Consider the following 21,769-nt stretch of genomic DNA (forward strand, 5'->3'; position numbering starts at 1 on the left):
TGGGTTTTGACTTTGACTCATTCAGTTCCTCCAGGATTCAGACTCTTTTAACTCAGTGTGTTTACGGCAGACTTGCACTCGTCGGTCTTTTATCTTGTTCTGGCCTCGTAGAGTCTGACTCGTCTCAGTCCAGTCATCTCGCCCCCCCGACCCCCACCCCCCCACCCCCCCCACCCCCACACACACACCCGTAAGAAAATCAAAGGAAAAACAAAACCAAGTCCAAAGAGTAATTCTTTTATTTCCTGTTATTGCTCCGATATAAATTCCGCCGTCAAAGAAAAAAAATAAATCTTCATTTTTCAATTCTTCCCTCTAGAAACTAATTAATAAGACATTAAATACAGGATGTCACAGAACAAATAAAAGTCTTCATGAACCTCCTGCAGTATCAAATATAACTCTCTAATCTCCAGATGTTTAAGGCACTTGGGCGCCTCTTTATTAAAATAATCTTTCCCTTTTTATTTGAGCGTTCCTTTCCATTCTGATCCTAGAGGCTTTTATTTTGAAAGCTCTCGTTTCTTTCATGCAATAAAAACTAAACATGATAAAGTCATCAGATGAGGTGACTCCAACACTGAAAGAGTTTTCTAATCCATCCATCGGTTCGGTTCAGGTCTGAGGAGCCTCTTTGACCCGTAACCATAGCAACAGCGGCACCAACAAAAGCTCCTAACGGGTCCAGCTCGTTTTTACACCAACATCCAAAAGACAAAGATGAAATAAGGACAACTGGACGCGTTTCTTACAAGAAACGAGCACAAGGAACCAGTTGCCCTGTAACATGAGCAACTTGTTGTGTTTCCTTCAAGAACCAGAACCCAGTTAGTCTCAGCTCTGTGCCGCTAAAGTTCCTGGAGCTTCAGAGAGTGTGAAAGTTGAGCAACTTAAGAGATTCCTGCGGAGGAAATGTACCTTTTGAATATTTTTTCACACGTTACCCTGTTCCACAAAAACCCCTACAGCAGTATCTTCATTAAAAACACGACTCTACAGGTCCTGTAATAAACTAGTACGTGTTCAGTCTGACAGTGGAACGGCCTCTACGTCCTAACAAACATTGGCCTGTAGCTAATGAGTTGACCTACTGGGTTCTCTGCTCATTATTTAACTTCAATAATAAATAAATCACAAACTGTTTCCAAATAATTATTCAGCTCATTTCATTTGATCAAAAGTCCAGAACTCAGAATTAGAATATTGTTCAGTTGATTCATTTAGCTTCAGCTCCACAACGTTCAGAAACACCAGCGCCACCAGAATGTGGGCGGAGCCATGTCACTGAAGCCCCGCCTTCAACCCACTGCTCCATACTGAGCTAATGCTACGTTCACACTAATGGCGAGAGAGCAACAACCGTTACGTATCGACACGTTCTGACTCTGTAGTACTTTGACTGGGACTTTGCTTTGACTCGGACTCATGGGAACGTTGACTCGTTCTGCTAAGTTAGTCTCGGACTCGTACGTTGACTCGTTTGAGACAATCAGCGATATCTAAAAAATAAAGCATCTGGATGTGCAGGGTTCCTCCCTAGAACCCAACAACCAAAGCAACTGGACTCGTTTCAGCTTTGTTTTATGAGGAACCAGCTGAGGAACCAGTTGCTCTGAGACATGGGCAACTCGACTTCTTGGGTTTCTTCTAAGAACCTAAAAAAAACAAAGCAATGGGACTTGTTTCAGGTTTGCCTTTTAAAAAGCCAGTTGCCTTAAAACATGGGCAACTTGTTGGGTTCCGCCCAAGAACCCAAACAAAACAAATCCTTGTTTCTGCTCTGGTTTTGGAGGAACTGGATGTGTTGGGTTTCCAAATAACAAGACTGCAACTTTGCATTTTCACGTACGTAGCAACAGGCCGACAGTCGCGTCATATGAAAATTGCGTTTACTTCAACCTTTACTGTTGCTTCACTAACGGGTATCGACCAATCAAATGTGATTGCTTCACTAGTTGCCGTGATATATAAACAGTCGACAGCAGCGTCGTAGCTTCCGTCGCTCTGAGTGTGAGCGTAGCCACGGCTCTATGAGGACATCAGGACTAGCTTATTATTTCATTTATAAAACGAGGAGACGGCCAAGATGGCGGCCGCTGGGCAACACGATGCTCCGTCAACTTTTTATATTCAGTTCTATGGTTTGATCCAAAGACACAAAACTCTTCATGTCGACTTTACAAACGTCTAAAATCGTCTTTAAGGCCGAGCGGACGTCGACACACACTCACATTCACACACTTTAATCCCCTGAGTTTAAAGTTGCTGACATTCAGTTTTAGGGTCCCTTCTTCTTCTTCTACTATTGTTATTATTGCTGTATTGATTAGACAAAAAAACAAAACACTGATCAGTCACATCATCAACAAATAAAAATAAAAATCTGCTGGTTTACTGATCCGAAGACGCAAATACTGTAACCATGACGACGGAGCGAGCGTTTGCCGCCACCGCCGTTAAAAATAAAAACACGTCTTCTTCTTCTTCGTCTGTCACAAATAAGAAATATAAAATCTCTTTCTCTGACTCGTGTGTAAATATATCTTCAGCCAACACGCGTGTAGATTACATCATATTTACATACAGCTCATTTACATACAGTAAGAACGGCGAGCAGCAGCGGTCCAACACCTCTTCAGTCCAGGTAAAGGTGAACTCCCGCTAATTTATTAGCTTCCCTTTCAGCGTCCGATCACAGGAGGGATTCTGGGTAAGTGGGGGGGGGAGGGGGGGGGGGTAACGTGTCGTCAGGTCTGATGTGTAGTTTTAGTACTGGATGTAGTCAGACTGAAGAGACTGAAACAGAAAAGAAACACAAGAAGTTAAAGGAGTCGAGTGTCGCTGCATTTCCTGTGTGCAGCTTTTAAAGAGGAGGAAATACCAGATTAACTCTCAACTGATGTGACATGTGTTTGGTTTCTCTGCATCATCTCAGACGTCGAGAGAAGTTTATTTATTTAAATAAAGAACAGAAATGAAAGCGTGGCCAGAAGGGCTGGTTTTAACCTCGTCACTGATTCGTCTCAGACGGTTTTCAAGCGTTAAAACGAGAAGCAGCTTCTCTTGATCTCACGCCGGTTCAGGAGACATTCCAGACGACTCTCTTCATGTCATCTTCATCTCTCAGCAGCGTCACCGAGGCTGAGTGGATGTTTCCGTCAGAGAAGAACAGAGATGAGTCACTCAACGGGTCAACGTTCTTCTTTGTCATTTTTATTTTTAACCCTGGGACGGAGAGGCTCCATCAACACTTCTCCTTCTTGAAGCTCAGTGTGGCGTCTCAAGAGATGGTCAAAGAGGTGGAGCGTTAAATCAAAGGAAGAAAGAAAGAAAGAAAGAAAGGGAGGAAGGAAGAAAGAAAGAGGTAGGGAACAAGGGAGAAAAGAAGGAAGGGAGGAAGGAAGGAGGAATTATACAAAGAAAGAAAGAAAGGTTATAGAGTAGTAGAGTTTATCTGGAGTCTCTCCGTTGGGAACTGATTCTGCTCCAGCAAAGATCTGTTGGACCAATCAGATCACGGGGGCGGGGCTTCATGTGGTGATGGACACATCGTCCACTCGTTCCTGACTTCCAGGTGTTCACAGAGACCTGAGGCCTGTAGACGGACGCTGGTCGTCCAGTGACGTTGTTAATGTGGAATATTAAAAACCTGGAGACGATGAGCTCCATCTTGTTTTCTGCTGAACAGGGACTTTAATCTCAGCCGGTTCCTCAGCCTCAGCAGCAGCAGCTTCATGTTAGTGAAGGAATTAGTGACGCTGAAGATGAAGATCCATTAATGAGCATATTTAAAAACCACCAGAAAGATTCAGCAGGTTTATGTTGATATTTAAAGTCAGAACGGAGAATAAACACATTTAGAAACCACACGTCAGTTGTTAGAGGAAAGTTAAAAATGGAAAAACCCATTCAACACAGAGACAGACAGAATGACGAGGCGGCGCCACGACTCTGTGTCGCCACGACTTCCTTTTAGATTTATCTGGAGATTTTCAAGTGTACTTGATTTGTGGGAAGTAAAGGAGAGACCACTGGTTATTCACATCAAAGCAGATATTTCTGTAGGTGAAGAAGAAGAAGAAGAAGAAGAAGAAGAAGAAGAAGAAGAAGAACGATCCATGCCTAGACAAGAGAGACCTGGACCAGTGGTCACCATGGAGACTACTTCCTGCTTCGTTCAAGGAAGGAATAAATCACCTCAGGAGAAACAACATTAAGACTCAGAATAACTTCTGCTTTTGGTTTCAGGCTACACAATAAAGGGTTTATTTATTCCACTTTTTGTTTCTGAAAGTCTAAAATTCCATCTTAATATTCAAACATCCGAATATTGTTCCAGATTATTGTCCATGCTCCGTTTAGACAAACAGAAAAGATCTGAAATCACTGATGGAAACTTCTTCTTCTTCTTCTATGACTCTAATAACCACTGGTTTCTCTTTCACTTCTCTTTCTGGTTTCTGTTTTCACAGATTAAAGGACCAAAGGTAAATTTACTTGTTTAGCATTTCAGAGAGTTCAGAACTCTTATTAATTTTTTTGTTTTTTGTTTTATAGTTCTCAAAAATACCACAAGGTACAAGGACAACCCCCCGAACCATCAGGTACACCCTGTTAGTGAAGTCAGAGCAGAAAGAGCCAATCAGCAGAGAGGGGCGGAGCTTAGCTGCTGCATCAGAGGACTTACAGGTATGGAGCGGCTGAGGTAGCGTCCCGAGGGGCCCTTCATGGCGCTGTAGGGCCCTCCGCCCCTGTAAGGGCCGCTGTAGGGCCCGCTGTTGTTGTTGACCTCGTGCTGCACGATGCGAGGCCCGTTACCATAGCGAGACAAGTGGGGCGGGGCAATGGAAGAGGGGGCGGGGCTTACAGAGGAGGGCGGGGGAGGAAGAGAGGCGTAGGGAGCGCTCCTGGCTGGCTCCATGTCGGCGGCGTACAGATCGCTGAGGGAGCTGGCCAATCGGGAGCTGAGGGCTGAGCTGAGGTCAGCGGGGGGGGGGGGGGGGGGGGATGTGCACATACAACATACGTGAGCAACATAACATACTACAATAACACGCCACAAGCTCTGACAACGTTTTACCTCATCATCTTTACCGTCTATACTTCTAAACAACTAAATACGGATCTATTCAGATGTGTAATCAGGATTAAACTGAATCTGGATCGACTGTCAATCAGCTCTGGTTCAGACCACGGCCCGGGTATTAATACTAACAGGTACTACAGGCTGTGTATTAATACTAACAGGTACTACAGGCTGTGTATTAATACTAACAGGTACTACAGGCTGTGTATTAATACTACAGACGTGTATTACAGGAGGCGGAGGTGATGAAGAGGAGGTGATGAAGGTGAGTCACTGTGGGGTCACTGACCTCCTGAAGTTTGACGCAGACGATGACGGACTCCTGCCGATCCTCTTGGCTGCGGCAGAAGTAGAGGATGATGGGAACTTTGAGGACTTGATTGGGGCGGCGGGGCCTTGACTGCCCCCCATGGACAATCTGAACACACACACACGGACCACGATCAACACACGAATCTGTTACCGACTGAAACTGTGGAGGAGAATGACGTAACATCGAACCTGAGCGGCTGAGAGGCTGATCTGCTGTGAAGGTTCATCACGTCCCGTCTGAAACAGAAACATCTGAGTCAGTTTAATAAGTCAGACTCTTAGACTTTGAACATGGATCACGTTGCTCTAAATCTGATTGACACCTCTTCAAACCTGGTTCACACCAGTTTAAACCTGGTTCACACCAGTTTTAATCTAAAGTCTTTGTTGAGCTATTTCAGGCAGAGTTTTAGATACGATTACAAGAACACGGATGAACGTAAACAAACAAATGTCAAAGGACGACTGTGAGTGTGTCCGTGGGTCAGACTAAGAGTATGAAGCTTCTATCATTTAGTCAAAACCTGTTTTGTGACTTCAGAGATGTTTTCACTTTGTTTGGAACCCCGTTTAAGAACACATGATGCTTTTAGAACAACTTCATTTCTGCATTTTATCAAGTTATTTGTGTATTATCATCTCAGCTGGATGTTGTCGTCCTCTTGGTGTTAGTACCTCGGGGGTCCCGCGGCGGCCGGGCGGGGGGGACGGCGGCTCTTCAAGGCCCTCAGTTTGTCTCCCTGAGTCAGACCTGGCCCGCCGTCTTTCAGCTCACCCTGGAGAATCCAGATCACACAGATTAAACCGAATTAGTTAAAACACCACAACACCTGAAACACATCCACCAACAACTGAATACTGATCTGTTTGTGTGAAACTGTCGACTATACATTTATATAAATCTGATATTAAATATAGATCCAGTTATTGTAAATCACTTTGAATCTTAAACCAGGTTCACACCACTTTAAACCAGGTTCACACCACTTTAAACCAGGTTCACACCACGTCCTGAGAACGTCGTCCTATAGATGATCAGTGAACCATCATCAGTGACCAGTTCGTTAATCCACGTTTGGACCATGTTTCCGTGAGCGTGTACTGACCTCCTGCAGGTGGTCGGAGCTCGGCGACCTGTTGTGGGCGGGGCTTAACGTGAGCTCGCCCATGCTGGTGATGAGGTGAGGCACCGCCCTCTCCTCCAGTTTGGTCTTCTGGGAACGCTGGCTGTCGCCTTGCAACCACAGAGATGCCTGCTTCCTATTGACACAAATAAATACAAACAAAACAAAAAGACATCTGTGAGTAGTTTGAATGTTTTTCCTTTGGCTCAGCTGGAATAAATCCGTTCTCTCTGAGCATGTCTGCTCCACGTGGACTAAACGTCAGGAGAGGGACAGAAACATGGAGGTAGAGAAACAAGATGAACCAAGATGGAATCAATGTGGACAGAGACCATGGAGACGTGGAGACATCTTGGTCGTTGTCTAAGACCCTAGACATTCAGGACTGGAGGAGGACATGGAGGAGGAGGACATGGAGGATGAGGACATGGAGGAAGACATGGAGGAAGACATGGAGGATGAGGACATGGAGGACATGCTACTACAACTACTTTATCACCTCTTCCTTCTTCTTTTACAGTTTCTCCTCCTTCTCATCAGTTCATCTCTGATCACAGAGGTCACTGATCAGGTTGGAGACATGTAAACCTCCATGTCCATGTAAACCTGGACATGTTACCTCTGATGCTCTCAGTGACACACTGCTCCATATCTGTCCTCGTGCAGCCTGTTCCAGCTTCCAGGGTTCTGGTCCGAGGCCTGGAGGCCAAAACAAACACCACCACACGGAAGCTAAGATAACCGAGCGAGTGTGTTATGACAACGCTGATGATGTTGCTCATCAAGCTCCTGTCTGAACACGCGGCTGTTTTCAAGTCACACTGACGGAAGTCTCCCAGCAGTCACCGTCTCTGGTCGAGTCCAGAGTCGAGAACTTGAACTTGTTGCTCCCCTTTATGTGAAAGGCTAGGCCGCTAACAGTGCTGCCTGTACTCAGGGTAAACCTTAGTTTGATGTTGATCAGTGTGTTATTCTGCTGCTCTTTGAAGGAAAAATACAATTAGTCACTTTCCCTCCTTTTCTCCCTCATCACTGTGGAATTCAGTCCAGACAGGAAGCTAGTTACCAGCAACAAGAACCAGGTATCACTACCACAGTAGGACCTGGACCACACCTGGACCTGTTTAACCTGGACTCTAGAGACCAGATCAGTGTTCACACCTGGACCTGTTTAACCTGGACTCTAGAGACCTGATCAGTGTTCACACCTGGACCTGTTTAACCTGGACACTAGAGACCAGATCAGCGTTCACACCTGGACCTGTTTAACCTGGACTCTAGAGACCTGATCAGTGTTCACACCTGGACCTGTTTAACCTGGACACTAGAGACCAGATCAGCGTTCACACCTGGACTCTAGAGACCAGATCAGTGTTCACACCTGGACACTAGAGACCAGATCAGTGTTCACACCTGGACCTGTTTAACCTGGACTCTAGAGACCAGATCAGTGTTCACACCTGGACCTGTTTAACCTGGACTCTAGAGACCAGATCAGCGTTCACACCTGGACTCTAGAGACCAGATCAGTGTTCACACCTGGACCTGTTTAACCTGGACTCTAGAGACCAGATCAGTGTTCACACCTGGACCTGTTTAACCTGGACACTAGAGACCAGATCAGCGTTCACACCTGGACCTGTTTAACCTGGACTCTAGAGACCAGATCAGTGTTCACACCTGGACCTGTTTAACCTGGACTCTAGAGACCAGATCAGATGGGTTTGTGGATGTTAATGAGAGTCTAACACACATATTTAAAGGTTCACACTAAGCTTTACACCTCAGAGATATTTAAGTTTATTAGCTGCTTATTTAATTTAGTCACAATCATCCAGCTTTGAACTTGATCTGGAAATTCCTAACTCATTTATTCACAGTTTACATTCTAAGGAAATTAAAGTGTTGTTAATTTTTCGTGTAATGGTGCATTAGATCATTTAAATGAACCCATTGTTTTTATGTGCTCCGTTTTTATAAGCTCACGGGGGAAATTCCTGCTACTGAGGAAGTGAATGCGATAAGAGAATTTTTGTCTTTCACTCTGCAGCTTTTAAACTTTCACTTTGCCCCTGATGTGAACTTTGTAAATATGAGTGTTTGTTTTACACGGTTGCCAGGACAGTGTGTCTCTCATCTGCGTTAGCATTAAAAGTGCTTGTCTTTTAATTCTCCATGCCAACCATCTGGTTCCCAGGCTTCTCGTTCAGTTTGTTGAAGGATTAAAAGGCGAACAATAACAATCTGGTCTGATCATAAAACAACAGTCACACTTGCTTAAAAATATTTGCATTCCTGGATTAAAAATGACTCAAACATCAGCGTATTTAAAAGTAGACAAAGAAAACGAGCCAATTATTCAAATCATTCAGGAAAATACGCCAACGTTACACATCAGAGGAGGAGCTCCTCCTGGATTCCAAGTTGATTTCCAGGTCCAATCAGAGTCCATGTGTTCAGAAGTGTTTCCATCAATGTAATGAGACTCAGGTGTGGTTCAGTTCCTGGTTTAGTTTCAATAAATCAGGGATTTGTCTCAGTCTGATCTTCACAACACATGTTTGTGGAAGTTGTTATCGCTGCAAACAAGGAGGTCACAGCAGATACTGAAAACAAGGGGTCGCTTATTTTTACACATCATTCATTCATTCATCTTCTGTAACCGCTTGTTCCTGTTAAGTGTCATGGGGGGTCTGGAGCCTATCCCAGCTGTCATTGGTCTAGAGGGGGGGTCCACCCTGGACAGGTCTCCAGTCTATCCCAGCTGTCATTGGTCTAGAGGGGGGGTCCACCCTGGACAGGTCTCCAGTCTATCCCAGCTGTCATTGGTCTAGAGGGGGGGTCCACCCTGGACAGGTCTCCAGTCTATCCCAGCTGTCATTGGTCTAGAGGGGGGGTCCACCCTGGACAGGTCTCCAGTCTATCCCAGCTGTCATTGGTCTAGAGGGGGGGGGGGGGGTCCACCCTGGACAGGTCTCCAGTCTATCCCAGCTGTCACTGGTCTAGAGGGGGGGTCCACCCTGGACAGGTCTCCAGTCTATCCCAGCTGTCATTGGTCTAGGGGGGGGGGGGGGTCCACCCTGGACAGGTCTCCAGTCTATCCCAGCTGTCATTGGTCTAGAGGGGGGGTCCACCCTGGACAGGTCCCCAGTCTATCCCAGCTGTCATTGGTCTAGAGGGGGGGTCCACCCTGGACAGGTCTCCAGTCTATCCCAGCTGTCATTGGTCTAGAGGGGGGGTCCACCCTGGACAGGTCTCCAGCCTATCCCAGCTGTCATTGGTCTAGAGGGGGGGTCCACCCTGGACAGGTCTCCAGCCTATCCCAGCTGTCATTGGTCTAGAGGGGGGGTCCACCCTGGACAGGTCTCCAGTCTATCCCAGCTGTCATTGGTCTAGAGGGGGGGTCCACCCTGGACAGGTCTCCAGTCTATCCCAGCTGTCATTGGTCTAGAGGGGGGGTCCACCCTGGACAGGTCTCCAGTCTATCCCAGCTGTCATTGGTCTAGAGGGGGGGTCCACCCTGGACAGGTCTCCAGCCTATCCCAGCTGTCATTGGTCTAGAGGGGGGGTCCACCCTGGACAGGTCCCCAGTCTATCCCAGCTGTCATTGGTCTAGAGGGGGGGTCCACCCTGGACAGGTCTCCAGCCTATCCCAGCTGTCATTGGTCTAGAGGGGGGGTCCACCCTGGACAGGTCTCCAGTCTATCCCAGCTGTCATTGGTCTAGAGGGGGGGTCCACCCTGGACAGGTCTCCAGTCTATCCCAGCTGTCATTGGTCTAGAGGGGTGGTCCACCCTGGACAGGTCTCCAGTCTATCCCAGCTGTCATTGGTCTAGAGGGGGGGTCCACCCTGGACAGGTCTCCAGTCTATCCCAGCTGTCATTGGTCTAGAGGGGGGGTACACCCTGGACAGGTCTCCAGTCTATCCCAGCTGTCATTGGTCTAGAGGGGGGGTACACCCTGGACAGGTCTCCAGTCTATCTCAGGGCTAACACAGAGAGACACTCACACCTACGGCCAATTTAGAATCACCAATGAACCTAACCAGCATGTCTTTGGACGGTGGGAGGAAGCTGGAGAACCTGGAGAGAACCCACGCAGACACAGGGAGAACATGCAGACTACACACAGAAAGGAACCAGTCGGCTCATGGATTATGGATATGTAATACTGGCTCATTTTCCTGGATAAACAAATACACATGCATAATATTTCTGTTCCATGAGTTGTCTTTGTCTACTTTCAGGACTTGTCTGTTGATGTTTTGAATAATTTTTAGTTTAACCTCGTCTGACCACATCATAGTTAGTTTGTCTTATTTTTATCTGAAATCTGAAAACTCACTCTTCCAGGAAGTTCTGCTGGGGCCCGATCACGGAGCCTGGTCTGCAGATCCGGATCCAGGCAATGGCTTCGCCAGCTGTGAAGCGGTAATGTTTCATCAGATAACAGGCGATCAGGGTCCCTGTCCGGCCCAGACCAGCTGATAGAGAGAGAGAGAGAGAGAGACAGAGGACATGTGGTGAGTCAGCAGGGTAGTATCAGAGTCTTCACTGTTTGTTTGGACCAGAAACACTCAACAGAGCTGGAGATAAAGCACTAACCCACCGTACTCCGACTACACAGCACCCAGTGTACCTAATGAAGTGGCCAGTGTCTTTCTATTGAGCTCAGTTGTATTTTCTCAGAGTTTCAGGTCGTTTCCAAACTAAAAGCCTCCAATCAGTTGGTTGTATTCATCTCAGGAGAACTGTCAGACTGGGACCAACAGTTTTCTTCATCTATTTCCTCTGATCATTAACAGATTGATTTTAGAGCATCAAGGGTCAAATATGAGGAAGAAATGATCATTCATCTGCTTTTATTGTGAAAACCTTATAAACATGATGAGTTTCCTGTCCCAGAAAAACCCAGAAACCAGAGAATCAGTTTGTGTCTCAGCTCTCAGATCTTCACCTGCCAACAGGTAGCTCCTTCTGATTTAGAGCAGGACTCTTACATCAGCATGCATTCATAAGGTGTACCTAATGATTTGTCAAGTGTTTCTAACCAACTGAAGCAACAGCCTTTAAAAAGAGACAAACTAACTCAAGGTCGCCCTCTGCTGGACACACTGTGTCTCACATCTGTGGGACAGTAAAACCACAGGACAAACAGGGACGGGACGAGGAGGACGGGAAGTCCCTCACCCTTGCAGTGGACGGCCACGGCGCCCTCCGTGCTCTCGCAGATCTGCAGGAAGCGCTGCGCGATGATGTCGCTGGGCGTGCTGCCGTCGATGAAGAACAGGTCGTGGTGGTCGAAGCCGGCGTCGGTGAAGCGCTTGGCGTCGTAGATCTTCTTGTTCAGACGGACGACGCTGGTCACGTTGTGCTTCCTGAAGTACGGGAAGTACGACTCGGGGGTTTGGAGGAGGTAACCTGCATCGTCACATGAACACAGAAAACACTGAAGGGTTTCACAACAAACACGTGACCTGATCATTTCCCTGAACATCCTCCAGCTCCATCGTGACCAAGTGGTTCTGGTTTCTATCAGATACTGGACTTTATCTTCAGCCTCAACAAGGATCCTCCTCTTTCTTCTTCTCCTCCTGATTCCACCGCCTCCTTGTTCTACTCCTCCTCCTCCTCCCTCTACTCTTCCTTTCTCTCCCTTCTTCTCCTCTTCCTCCTTCTTCTTCTCTTCCTCCACCACCATGTCCGGGTTTTTGTAAAGCGTCTTGAGACGATTTGTATTGTTATTGACGCTATATAAATAAAATTGAATTGAATTGAATTGAATGTCCTCCCTCTCCTCATCCCAATCTACTTTTTCTCCTCCACCTCCTCTTGTCTTCTTCGTTTTCTTCACCTCCTCCTCCTCATTCCTACCTCCTCTCTTCTCCTCTCTTCTTTCTAACTTCAGTATCATTTCATTTATTCTCTATTTATTCTCTTGACCCTGTTCTATTCTTTAATTCATTTATCTATGTATTTTCTTCCAGAGGAGATCAGGTCTGTTCTTCTTCTCTGTTTTATAAATGTGTAGCTGTTCATTCTAACATCTTTCCTCCTCTGATCTTGGCATCGACCAGCAAACATCCTCAGACAACAAACCTTTTACTCAGTTTACAGATACTCACCGTTCTCTACTATAGTTTTGGGTTGAGGTCCACTGAAGGCCAGGAACTTCCCCGGGACGATCCAGTTCAGGTCCCCGTTCTCCACCCGCTGGCAACAAACACAGGTTTTAGAAGATGTTGAGGTAAAAGTTCTAGCGTCATTAAATCATTGAAGCTAAAAAGTAAAGACTTCTGACTGATGAAAAGCTTCTTGTTCTCAGCCGTCTGTTAAACTCCAGCCAACCTGAAGGTGGCGCTATAGTCTAATTCTTTTTCTAATGATTGTAGAAGACATTTCATATCCTTCAGTTTTATTTCATTAAAAGTGTCAATAAAAACAGTTTTTTTCTGTTCTACTAGTATTAATAAAACATTTGAACGGGTTCATGTTCTCACCTCGTAGTGTTCGTACTCGTACACGTCGAAAGACTCAAAGTCAAAGAAGCCGTGCTGCAGGGCCTGAAACACACAACATCAAGGTAAACAAGTCACCAAACCAGATGTGGAGGAGGTCTGGGCCACCTCGCTGGGCCACCTCGCTGATGGACCGCCATTCAACCAACGTCCTCTTTGTGGACACAGTTTAGCCTCATTCATTAAAAACAAAAACAACAAACAACAAAAAAGGCTTTTAAAAGATTCTGGCCTTGGAAATGTCTAAAATACTGAAGCAGAAGAAGAAGATGCACAAGAAAAACAACGAGCAGATGAAGCAAAAATGATGAAGAAGAAGAAGTAGAAGCAGCAGATCTTCACAGGAGCATCATCAGAGACTCAGACCAACTTTCCACCAGAAAATAAATACTGTCGAGGCTAACCTGGGCTAACTTCCTGGGCTAACATCCTGGGCTAACATCCTGGGCTAACTTCCTGGCTAACTTCCTGGGCTAACTTCCTGGGCTAACATCCTGGGCTAACTTCCTGGGCTAACATCATGGCTAACATCATGGCTAACATCATGGCTAACATCCTGGGCTAACATCCTGGGCTAACTTCCTGGGCTAACTTCCTGGGCTAACTTCCTGGGCTAACATCCTGGCTAACATCCTGGGCTAACATCCTGGGCTAACTTCCTGGGCTAACTTCCTGGGCTAACTTCCTGGCTAGCATCAAACTACAAAGTGACCTCACCTTCCTGATTCCCTTCAGACAGTCCAGCACCGTGAGGTTGTAGGTGCTATTCCCAAAGGAAGCGTCCCTGCAGACACAGATGGAAGAAAACACGATTCAGTCGGTTCAAAGCCTACATTATCCACAATGCACATTTTAACTGGCGTTCCAATCAGCTCGCGGCCATCAATAACTTAGTTTAATGCAGTTTAGTTTACGGTTACATCCTGTTAAACTACAGACGTTAGGAAACTGTCAACGACACGAAATGAAGATTACTGCACAACTCTGAGGATAAACCTGTCCTTAAAACGTTTATCTACTCCTCCTCATCCTTCTGCTTTTGTGTTCCTCCATATTCTTTCTCCTCCTCCTCCTTATTCTCCTACTCCTTCTTTCTCCTCGTCTTTATTCGTTCTTTCTCCTCCACCTGCTCTTTATTCTCCTTTTATTTGTGTTCCTCTTCCTTATTCTTTCTTCTCCTTTATTGTCTTTGTCCTCCTCCTCGTCCTCTTCATTCTCTTCCTCCTCCTCCTCTATATCCTCTTACTCCTCCACCTGCTCTTTCTTCTCCTTCTCCTCCACCCTCCCTTTATTCTTTCTCCTTCTGTCTCCTCCTTATTTATTCTTTCTCCTCCTCGTCCTCTTCATTATCTTCCTCCTCCTCCTCTTACTCCTCCACCTGCTCTTTCTTCTCCTTTTATTTGTGTTCCTCTTCCTTATTCTTTCTTCTCCTTCTCCTCCACCCTCCCTTTATTCTTCCTCCTTCTGTCTCCTCCTCCTCATTTATTCTCTTTCTCCTCCTCTTGCTCTTCATTCTCCTCCTCCTCCTCCTCGATCACTTCCTGGTTTCTCCTGCTCCTCTCAGGCCGAGCTCATAATAACAGGACGTTTAACGGTTTAAATGAAACAAAGCTTCATCACGTTTGTCAGATCAAGACGTTTAGTGCTCAGGTCTGAGGACAGACGTGTGACAACAACAATGAAGTTAAACTGGTTGAGTTGACTCCTCACAGGTTTGGGAGTCACCTCCATCATTAAAAATAAAAGTTCTCATGACCTTAAACTACGACAGATGACGACGTAGGACTGGAGCTGCTGCGTCTGACAGTGAGAGCTCAGACCGTCAGACGCAGCAGCTGCTTTCTTTAGGCTATACCATGACCTGGACCACTGAGAAACCTCCACAGACGTATATATAACATGATAGAAACTGTTTCTACTCTGTTTGTCTGTACTTTAGTTCTTTGGGTTCATTATTTAAAAAGCAGCAGGACACGTAGCCCCACCAGGGACGGTGGAGGACGGTCAAACAGTAATATTTGCTGCTGTACAGAGACATTAATTCTGCTTTGCTGCTTTCAGACAGCCAGTGAATGCATCGCTGCAGGCCCGCCCCCCTTCTCCCAGTGGGCGTGGCCTCTTCATCCTTTCATTCTGCTCTTACATAACCACTGAGTGTGTTTGGTGACAACAAAAAGCTCTTTATTCCACTCTCAGCCTGGACCTTCTCAGTTTGTGTCTCTGGGATGAAACAAACCAGAACTTTAAAAACAACTTCACTCGTCCTGTTTGAGAAACGGACAAAATAACCAGAAATGGTGAAGCTTGAAGCGCTTTTAGGACATTTAAACACAACCATCAGGTGTTTGTGGTAATTAACTGAGCACAAACAAAAAGATATGTAAATAAAAAAAGACTCTTCATCGTACTGGACGTGTGACGGAGATCCAGATCATGACAGAAGCTGTGAAACTGTTTGGAAACTGAAATATTTCTAAGTTTACTGACCCATCTGTCTCTTTTTATATTTCAAAACATTTCCACAGTTACTGCAGAAATCCAACCACCTTCCTCCAGTAGTGCCACTGCCCTTATTCACTGTTATTACTGTGTTTTCAGTTCATTATGAGGCGCGTTTCAAGTCTACAACTGTTTTATTCACATGAAGTCTTTGCAGGAGCAGAATCAGTCAACGTGTTGACCGTGTGATACCCGACTGTTGAGGAAAACACATTTCAACATTTAGACGTTTCTCACGTCTTGCAAAGAAGAAGTCATGAAAAAGATCTGAACATATCGCTGCAGCTATATCCAACCGTCAGCGTTTACGCAGCCGACAGTAAAATGAGCTCTTTGGACAAAAGATAAAGACTTATCAGCCCTGGTGTTTTCTAATGCTCAGCTAACTTACACGACGACACAAGCTCCTGAAATCATTCCGTGTGTTTCTAGGTTTCTGCAGATACTGAATAAAAAACAACAACATGTGCAGCTGCAGAGGCCAGAATGAAAACTTGTGAAGGAGGAAACAACTCAACGACAGACGTCCGGGTCTGAACTTAAACATTAACAACATCCAGATCATGTTACGTCTAAAAGCAAAGCAGAAACTGTCTTGTTAAACTTGGTTTATGGCTCAGAAACAGATCCTGACGAGTAAATGTTTAACGGCTTTGACTGAAATCACTGCAACTGAAAAGACAAGACGTTTCTGAGTAGACGGTTTGTAGGAGGAAGGAGGAGGGAGGATATTCTGAGAGACGTGGCTACGACGTAGGCTGCCACTTCATTAGGTACACTAATATGACTGCGTTGTAATAAAGCAGGCCTGAACTAAATCTAGTCTCCATGAAGGTTCTGGTTTGGTGAAGATCTGAGAGCTGAGAAACAAACTGATTCTCTGGTTTCTGTTTTTTTCTGGAACAGGTTTTTGGTTTTTCATGAAGAGAACTGTTGACAGTTCTGGCCACTTCATTAGGTACACTAGTGAACAACAACTTCCACAATGATCCTCCAGGTCAACCACCACCCTCCTGACGCTGCTTCAACATCAACTCAACGTTATTTAGATTAGAACGACTTTAATGGTGTACCTAATGAACTGGCCAGGCAGTATAAATTCCACATCACAGTTTGTGGACTGTGACACATGTTGCAATAAGGCTCCACATACGCAGCGCTAACGGCTAATGTTAGCTCGTCGTAGGATAACGTAGTGTGATTTCAGTGATGTCGGTAAAACATCAGTACTCACCTGAAGGGCAGGTAGGAGGCGTTTGAACCGGAGATCAGAGCCTTGTAGGCTTCTTCTGGAGTCTTCTTCAGGTAGATCACCTGAGACAAGAGACGGGTAAAAGTGAAAAACGATGAACTGGTTTTCTGCAGAGAAATGTCAGATGCAGCATCAGCAGCGATATTTCCTGGAAGTACTGGAGTCACTTCTATTAATAATATGGACGACTAGCTGTGACAGTAGAACCAGGTCACTCTGCATTTTAACAGCTGCATATTAACACGTAGTAGTAACGGTAGAGAAATGTCTGCCCGACCTCCTCCTCCTCCTCCTCCTCCTCCTCCTCCTCCTCACAGGAGACTAAACAGTTTTTTGTAGTCGTGGTTTTGTCTCTTCTGCTTTGAATGTTTTAAATATTCACGGTGACGGCACTTATTTGTTTCAGCCTCGCCGGCCTCGTCCTGAACGCTCACTGTGTCAGTGATTGTATCTGAAGCTGCTCCGTCCACACAATCAACTTTTGTTTCAGCTGCTTGGACAACATGAAATATTCAACGCACAAACCACAGCAGGAGAGTGTGTGTCGGTAACACAGCAGGTAGAGACGGGTCTGTGTGCAGACAACATCTAAGGCCCTCAGACGCTTCTACATTTCTGAACGAGAACCACACGGGTCAGATTCAATGATCCTGGTTCTTCTACTTCCTTGGACCTACTCTCCTCTTCCTCCCCCTCCTCTTTTTCCTTCTCCTCAAAATGTTCTCCTTGATACATCCCAGATATAACATGGTCATGATGTTATTTACTGCGCTGCTCTATTAGTTTTAGGAGGGTGTTCCTAATAAACTGACAGCAGAGTGTAAACACGCCGACGGCTGCCAGCAGAGAAAATTAGAGGTCATCCTCACGGTGTCGTGATGCGGCTCAACATTCAGGTTCTTCTGTGACTGAGCAGTGATTTAATGTTCATTTAAACAGACCGGTTCTTTGTCTGGTGTTTTGTGTCTCCTGTGAGAAATCAGTTTCTTTCAGACCAGATTTTGGCACCGGGAACAGTTTTAGTCTGGACCCAGTGGAAACAGAAACTTCACGTGGATGCAACGACAAACAAACAGAAAAAAAGATGTTGTTTTTGATCTAAAGTTCCCATGATGCCTTGGGAGCTGAGAGGAGGTATTATCCCGTCCGACGGAGTCAATGTGAGTCTCAACGGGATCTTGTTTTGTTTTTTTTAGCCTTTATTTGTTTTTAATCAGTGAAATTATCCACAGTAAGTGAAAGGCATCATGGGAGCTCAGACTGACACACGCGGTGGCGTACTCACGGCGTAGCCTCCCATCAGCACGGCGGCGTTGGACCTCTTCCTCTGGTCAAAGCTGGTGTAGTGGACGATCCTCTTACTGGTCAGAGTGAACGACTGCACGGAAACAAGACAACATGAAATTCAGTCGTGACATTTTTCATCCCAAACTAAAGCTGCGGTGTCGGAGAACAACGCTGAGCTGCAGAGTCTCACAGAGGACTGTCAGAGCGTCGGCCATCTTTATTTCCTCATTAGAGGCCGACTGCCGAACTCCTCTCAGAACCGTCCATCATTTGTTGTTTCACTCTCAAAATAACTTGTAGCTGCAGCTCCCTGGTTCCCAGTCCTCATGTACACCATCTAATGTCTTTCAGAGCTAATTAAATGTTTTTATTAAGTTATTATTTAATGAAATCCAAGCATCAAAGCTCAGTAACAACATCTTACATCAGAGTAATTCATTATCAGTAAACATGGTTTAATGTCATTAGACGACATGAAGCACGTGAGGCTGAACGCCGGCTGTGGATCCAGACCGTCCAGTCGGCCGGTCGTCATGACGAATGACAACAGTCGACCGGAGGAATGTGATCACCGTGGCAACGTACATCAAACACAAAACACGGAGGACGGAGGTTTTACAGTCTGAAAGGAGGAGCCGGGACTGTGACGGTGACGAGCCTCGCTGTGGACTCTAGTGGCTCCTCTAGTAGTCAGATCAGACTGATGGATGAGGTGTAGGGGTGTGGTGGTAACCATGGTAACATCTACTAATCATCTACTAATCATCTACTAATCATCATCAGGTGAGGAGTGTCCAGGAGGGACAGAAACATGGAGGTAGAAAAACAAGATGAACCGAGATGGAATCAATGTGGACAGAGACGATGGAGACGTGGAGACATCTTGGACGTCTTCTAAGACTCTAGACATTCAGGACTAGAGGACGACATGGAGGAGGAGGACATGGAGGAGGACATGGAGGAGATGATACTTCTTACTCCTCCCCTTCTCTTTCTTCTTCCTCATCGTCCTTCTTCCTTTCGTTCTTCTTCTTCTTCTTCTTCATCCCTTTTCCTCCCTCATCTTGCTCCCTCTTCCTCTTCCTCCTCCTCTTTCTTCTTCTTCTGTTCTATTCCCAGCAGATTTGATGCTCCACAGCAACAGAACCACTTTGTCAATATGATTCTTATCAGACGTGTGTGTTTACATGACCGGACACATCAGTCTGTACAGACGGTTTTATTCAGCGTCCATGTAAACAGCTCATCTGTGATCAGGCTGATATCAGAGATACTGATCCGTGTAAACGTTCTCCAGTGAGCGACGCGTCAGTGAGACAGAGTTAACCTGTCAGCTGTGAAAGACTCGTCTCTTTCTCCTGCTGCATTCTGGACATTCCTGCAGAGGGAGAGTCCGCAGAGACTCACCTTCAGCTTCTTGTTCAGCTTGCAGCAGTATCGGTACAACATGGCCAGATTCAGAGGGCCGAAGTCTGCGTAGAAGCTGGAGAAACAAACAGTGTTAAATCACACATGTCCTAGAAGTATTATCTGATGTTTGTCTTTGCTACACGAGGCCCTAACCTGCAAAAGAAAATGTACGAGATAAAATGTCAAACACAAAACAGTAACTCAGCAGCCATCTGAATTCTGATCCGCTCACCGGATGTCAACAAACAACACATACCCAGAATGCAGTGCGGTGTGATACACTTACTTTTCATAGAGGAACTCGTCATCTGTGCAGAAGTAGTGAGTGTTGGCGGTGCTTTTGGGTTTACTGCGTAACGTGGCGAAGTACAGACGCTCTGTTGGAGGAGGAGGAAAGAGACGAGAGGAGATGTTGAAACTGAACCCAGATCAGTTCGACCCGGGTAGAAACACAGACACATGTTCCTCCATCCTCCAGAATAATACTCCCTTTGAATCTCCACCATCAGACTCAGCAGGAGCTACCTGTTGGCAGGTGAAGGTCTGAGCTGAGAAACAAACTGATTCTCTGGTTTCTGGGTTTTTCTGGGACAGGAAGGAAACTCATCAGGCTTTTGGAGAAACTCTGTTCATCTGAGCTTCAGGGGAATTTATTTCTTTTATTTGACTCTTGATGCTCTAAAATAAACCTGTTAACGATCAGAGGAGATAGTTGCAGATGTTGTGATGATGAAGGAAACTGTTGGTCCCAGTCTGACAGTTCCCCTGAGATGAATCCAACCAACTGACTCATGAAGGTCCTGGCGTCCAGCTTTAGTTTGACATAACTGAGACAGCTTAACTTTGTTTTCACTGTGGATGCTGTGGATTATAGCACCATGTGTAATCACATTGTGTTGAGACAGACACCAAACTATGCATCAGCTCCTCAAGTCGATCCAGTTTAACAGCTCCATCCTCCTAAACGGTCATCCAGGTGAATCACCAGCTTATTATTATAACATATTATTTTCATTAGTGTACCTAATGAACTGGACAGGGAGCGTAAACACTAAAATAAATCCTGTCTCTCTAAAAGAACAGCTGCATGGCTGAGGATGGAAAATCTGACATATCTGATATTCTTTTTTCATTTAGTCAAATCAAACCTGGGTGTCTGGGGGGTCCTGGGTGTCTGGGGGGTCCTGGGGTTTGCTTTGCCCCTTTAGTATTCTGGCTTTGGCTAGACCGTACATTTCAGAAAGTAAACAGTGGTTTCAAAGGTAAAACATTTTTATTTAACAATTCTTAAAATTCGATCAGAGCGTCTGATACTGAGCTCATGTCAGATCTCAGTGGTTCTTGATGGGATTCGTAAACCTTGCACTGGTTTTTCACTAGTGGACCTAATGGTTTGGCAAGTGAATGTAATAATTAGTTCATAACTTGTTTCCATCTTTAATATAGATTAATAAACCTTTAAAAATCCTCAATAAACTCATTATTCTACTTAATTAAATTGACAAATAATATGTCAGTATTACTATATTTATCTCAGTTTATACTTATTATTTTCTTACTCAGTTATATTTTAGTATAATGTGTTTAAAATGTTTTATCTCGTTGTTGTTGTTGTTTTGGTTGGTTCTTTTATTTTGAAGGTAAACTACATTTCTACTGTTAATAATCGCTCTATTATTAATTATTTTAATTATTATTATTATTTATTTTTTACCTTTGATAAACTCTGCGCTTCCCTGGAGCTCGGAGTCCGCCGACATCCTGAACAGGGCGGACAGGATGGGGGAGTGCTTCACACCCTCCACCGTCATGGACCGTCTAATTCCCGGACTGTCCCCGCGGCTAGCTCCGGAAACTTTTTAAAGTTGCTAGCAGCTCGGTTAGCCGTTAGCACTGCTAGCAGGCGAGCCGGGCAGTCAGGATGTTTTAAAAAGTTTTAAAAAATAACGTCTCGTCAGTTTCTCATCGTTCTCGGCGGTGCCTCTTCTCCTTTCAACCGTTTATTTGTTTTTTCCCGGTTTTTAACCCGGTGAATGTTTTTCGGGTTAGCATGTTAGCACCGCGGCTACTTGACGACGCTCCGGGAGTCTGAAACTCTGATTGACCTGATCCCTCCTTAAGAAACGTTGCCGTGGCAACGGGAGCCGCTCCCATAGCAACCACAGCCAATCACAGAACGGAACGGACAGAACACACCGTGCTGCCTTCACGGTCCGCTGGGAAAAACATAAACAATGAGGACTTCAAGTGCCCACAGGAACAAAGAGTATATTTAAACAAAC

General features: G+C 45.5%; 1 protein-coding gene across 2 annotated transcripts; it reads right to left on the minus strand.

The window, feature by feature from the left end:
* Positions 1 to 946: 946 nt before the first annotated feature.
* Positions 947 to 21,541, minus strand: cdc14ab (cell division cycle 14Ab). Of its 2 annotated transcripts, XM_084548214.1 has the most exons (16): positions 21,202 to 21,541; positions 19,774 to 19,864; positions 19,485 to 19,560; positions 18,076 to 18,168; positions 16,773 to 16,852; positions 13,757 to 13,823; positions 13,022 to 13,084; positions 12,647 to 12,734; positions 11,712 to 11,942; positions 10,867 to 11,005; positions 6,505 to 6,658; positions 6,074 to 6,174; positions 5,588 to 5,635; positions 5,376 to 5,504; positions 4,688 to 4,976; positions 2,717 to 2,796 (listed from the first exon to the last, which is right to left on the minus strand). In XM_084548214.1, exons 1-16 carry the CDS (start codon positions 21,296 to 21,298, stop codon positions 2,767 to 2,769), a joined length of 1,776 nt encoding a protein of 591 aa, XP_084404340.1. In that variant the 5' UTR covers positions 21,299 to 21,541; the 3' UTR covers positions 2,717 to 2,766. The 2 variants fall into 2 exon arrangements, with proteins under 2 accessions (XP_084404341.1, XP_084404340.1); XM_084548215.1 differs by lacking the exon at positions 4,688 to 4,976 and having other exon boundaries at positions 947 to 2,796.
* Positions 21,542 to 21,769: the final 228 nt, after the last annotated feature.

The sequence above is a fragment of the Chelon labrosus genome (genome assembly GCF_963514085.1).
Source record: "Chelon labrosus genome assembly, chromosome: 7".
NCBI classification, from domain to species: domain Eukaryota; kingdom Metazoa; phylum Chordata; class Actinopteri; order Mugiliformes; family Mugilidae; genus Chelon; species Chelon labrosus.

Coding starts and splice junctions, on each gene's coding strand:
- cdc14ab (XM_084548214.1), bottom strand. CDS start 21,298: ATGACGGTGGAGGGTGTGAAGCACTCCCCCATCCTGTCCGCCCTGTTC. Junction 19,865..21,201: donor AAGCGCAGAGTTTATCAAAG/GTAAAAAATAAA, acceptor CTCCTCCAACAG/AGCGTCTGTACTTCGCCACG. Junction 2,797..4,687: donor ACCTCAGCCGCTCCATACCT/GTAAGTCCTCTG, acceptor TTTCTGTTTCAG/TCTCTTCAGTCTGACTACAT.